Consider the following 3,960-nt stretch of genomic DNA (forward strand, 5'->3'; position numbering starts at 1 on the left):
TTCGTTAACGTCAGTGCAGTACACTAAAGACGTCTCTTCGTCTTTAACGAAAAAATTTCTGAATTCTTTGTCCCTGTCGCGATAGAATGAAACTTTTGTCTTTGGCTCTAGAAGATTTCTTCTTTTCAGAAATGAAACGGCAAATTCAGCGCCATCTTTCGGTAATCCAAGATCTCTAATAAAATCATTCAGTTCTAGTTGCGACACTAATATTGGAACCCTTAATTTCATTTTATGCACGCCATATTCGTCATTTTCATCGGAATCATCAGAACTATTTTCTGTTCGATCACTGGTTTCACTACCATCTCCATGACGTTGACTTTCAACTTCCATTCTATCATCTTCTAAAGCGCTTAAATCAGTCTGGAGTGAATTTTTATTGAGTTAAATTGCTCTTGTGACTGTGCACACATTAATGTGCGAAATGTTATTTTTACAGAAATTAGCAATATATCTTTTTTCCTCGATTTTATAAATCATTTTAAAAATTGGCAACTTTTGAGATTAATTGAACGTAATATTTAATTAGAAATAACCTTTAAAAAAGAAAGAAATATATTCATCGTACATGGAGAAAAAGATATCGCACAATGATATCGCAAAACCTCTATATTGCAAGAAAGCTCAATATGATAACGCACAATCAGGTCCCGGAGATTTGTACGATATTATAATGCATTAATATCACAAAAAAAATGAATAAAAATTTTGTTGCTGTCGTTCAGGGCCGGCGGAACCTGTGTGGAGTTAAGGAGTACTCCACACCTTGGAATATCCCAGATGTGGAATTCCACATCTGGAAATTCAGAAGACATTTCTATATTTACTAATTTTTTTCACCAGCTTCTTATTCATTTCACAGATTTTTTCAGTAGAGTATTTAGCTTAATGTATCAAGTTGAAATTGTGATTATTATGTAGGAAAAATATTTAGGTAATATAGCAAACTTTTCATCGAATATGTTTGATTAAATTAAGAAAGGATTTGCTTCAGTTAACGAAACTAAGTTCTAAAAGACTATAACCGATTTTGTTTAGCCCTCTATCTATATTTCTGCATTGCAATATACCTGTGTATATACAGGTACGTATATAGAATCAGTCGCTCGGCTTACCTGAAAGTTTAGGAAACTGGCGTTTCGGTAATTGTTTAAGTTGATGGCGAAAATGAGTCATGGCATTGAAAATAAGACTTTCAATTTCGACTGAACTTTTATTTTATGTAGGATATTTATTTAATATTTCGAGTTTTAAAGTTTGAGTACTACATATTGTAGACTGATTCCATATCAAATCATACAGGTTCTACACTTGAATTAATAGAATCTCTCAGAGAATATGTCAATTTTTAGAAGAAATTAGGCGGAATGCATTTTTGAAATTTGCAAAGTAATTTTCGGCCGAGTTATGCGTATTTCATCTTATTTCTTGCGTTTATTTAATTAGTTTCATTTATTGCTTTAATTTATTTCATATATTTCTTTTCTTTAATTTATTTATTTTCTTTCCTTTCATTTCTTTTATTCCTTTCTTTTATTTTATTTCTCTTATTTCTTTTCTTTCATTTATTTAATTTGTTTCGTTTATATAATTTGTTTCATTTATTTTATGTCTTTCATTTATTTCATTTCTATTATTTATTTGATTTATATAATTTATTTTATTTTTTTCATGTATTTCATTTTTTCATTTATTGTTTACAATACTACAATGGATAGGTTTCTCACAAACCCGATTTCAAAAGAAAGTTGCATTAATGTAAAGAAGGCATCCTCTATAATTAATAATTCCGGGGATTTGAACAACAATAACGAACTAGATTCGCAAAGTTCTCATGAATGTAGATTTCCCTTGAATTTAGAAAAAGGTAAACCTTATGCCAATTTAAATTCTTATAATTTAATATGTACGTTTTAATTTCTGATTTGTAAGCTGAAACAAACAGATAACATTGATCCTGATGGTGTTAAGCCTAATTTTAAAATGTTACTGTACATAAATGTACTCATTTTCTAAATAAAACTAATAGAACTATGTATAATTATTACAGAAAAATTCGATCCCGGTACATCAAAGGAAAAGAGAACTAAAAACTGCCATATAACTACTACATCGAATGAGCAGCGGCACGAAGCAGGTAATTTTTTCAAAATTCGTATAGGATTTAAAGTTGCAATATAAAATTGGATTTAAAATTATTATTATTTATTACTCATTTGGTCTTTAAATTTGACTTGAATTAAAAATTAATGTTTATTATACTAGTAATTATTATTATCTTTTCAAACGAAATCGAAATATTTCTTTCAGTTAAATTCAACGTTCCCAAGGCTTTTGGTACGTGGAAAGAGAAATATCGTTGGTTGAGTCTTAATTCAAAAGAAAAATGTATCTGTACTACATGTGGCGACGCTTTTCAGAAAAAGCTTCCTCTGTCTGAGGATAGTAGTAGCGCAAATTGACGAAAAGCTTTTGTAGACGAGGGCTTCGATTGCTGGAAAAACGCAATTGCGCGCTTTACTAGCCATGAAAAAAGCTCACCTCATATTGCTGCTAGCACTGGCATTTTAAGTCTCGAAAAGCCCAGTGTTTGGGCGAGAATTTCAACAGCAAAGGAACAAGAAATGCATAAGGCTCGCGTCGTGTTAGATACCATCTTCTGTACAGCAACTCTTCTTGCACGTTGAGGTCTGGGTTTGCGTGGAGATCAATGTGATGTGAATTCGAACTTCATACATTTCCTGAAAACACGGGCAGCAGATATTTAAGAACTAAAAAAGTGGTTGCTGCTGCAGGTTAGTGGAAAAAAGCAATGGCTTCATTACGCTGCTGTAGATGAAAATTTTCAAACGATGTCTCGAGAAGTTCTTTCAAGATTACTAGCAAAAATCAGGAGCGCACAGTTTTTCGTGATCATTGCAGATAAAACTTCCGATGCATCTCGTAAAGAGCAACTTTCTTTTTCAGTTAGAACCGTTTCTAAAGACTTGGTTATTCAAGAGGATTTGATAGGTTTTTACGAAACCAAAAATACAAAAGCAGCAACTCTGTATCAAATTATCAAGGATGTTATGATTAGGCTGGAATGGATATTTCGAAATTATGTGGAAAATGTGTCGATGGAACTGCGAATATTGGCAGAGATATTTCTGGTCTTCAGAAGCGAATACGGCAGGATGAACCAACAGCACTGTACATTCATTGCCGGCCTCACACAGTAAGCCTAGTTGTTCAAGATGCCATGAAAGGTGTTCTACCTGTGAAGAACTTTCTTGGCATTCTCAAAGAAGCGATCAAGTTTATTCGCGATTTTCTGAAAAGATTAGCGCAATTTGAAGAACTACTTACAGATGATAGCCCAGATTTAATGCCGTTTTGCCTGAAAATGTGGCTGCTTCGCATCAAATCGGCAAAAAGAATGTACAACAAAACGGTGTATAATTCTTGCCTTAACTTTTTTGAAGAAAAGCGCGACGACCGCGAGTCAGATATATCTGCGTGCGCTAAAGCAGCTGGCCTTTTTAAAAGGATAGACAGTTTCTAGTTCTACTTCTTCATGAAGATTATAATATTAATTTTAGAAAGAGTTGAGGTTTTGAATGCTGAACTGCAAAAATGCGAGCTCAGTATTAGTGAAGCATATGAAAAAATCCACATTGACACAGAACACCTAGAAATAGTTCGAAGTTCAGGTTTTGAAGATATTTGGACGAAAGCTGTCGAAGGTTCGTTTGCCCTAGATTTACCCGACCCAGAGATTCTTCGCCAGCATAGAAAATCTTCCAGAATCGATCCTGCGCTCAACAATGCTCATGCTTTTTCTAGTTCAAAAGAATATTATCAAAAAATTTTCTACGAGTTGATTCACCAAGCTATTGTATCAATGAAATATAGATTTGAGTGCGAAAATTCGAAACATTTAGAGAAATTTGAAGATTGCGCGACAGGAAAAGATTC

The 3,960-nt window shown here is 33.1% G+C and overlaps 1 protein-coding gene across 1 annotated transcript; it reads left to right on the plus strand.

Moving 5' to 3' along the window:
• The first annotated feature begins 3,088 nt into the window (after nt 1-3,088).
• Nucleotides 3,089-3,547, plus strand: LOC117178671. The gene has a single exon (XM_033370096.1). It carries the CDS (start codon nt 3,089-3,091, stop codon nt 3,545-3,547), a length of 459 nt encoding a protein of 152 aa, XP_033225987.1.
• Nucleotides 3,548-3,960: the final 413 nt, after the last annotated feature.

This window comes from Belonocnema kinseyi, chromosome 8 (assembly GCF_010883055.1).
Source record: "Belonocnema kinseyi isolate 2016_QV_RU_SX_M_011 chromosome 8, B_treatae_v1, whole genome shotgun sequence".
Lineage (NCBI taxonomy): Eukaryota > Metazoa > Arthropoda > Insecta > Hymenoptera > Cynipidae > Belonocnema > Belonocnema kinseyi.

Coding starts and splice junctions, on each gene's coding strand:
- LOC117178671 (XM_033370096.1), top strand. CDS start 3,089: ATGGATATTTCGAAATTATGTGGAAAATGTGTCGATGGAACTGCGAAT.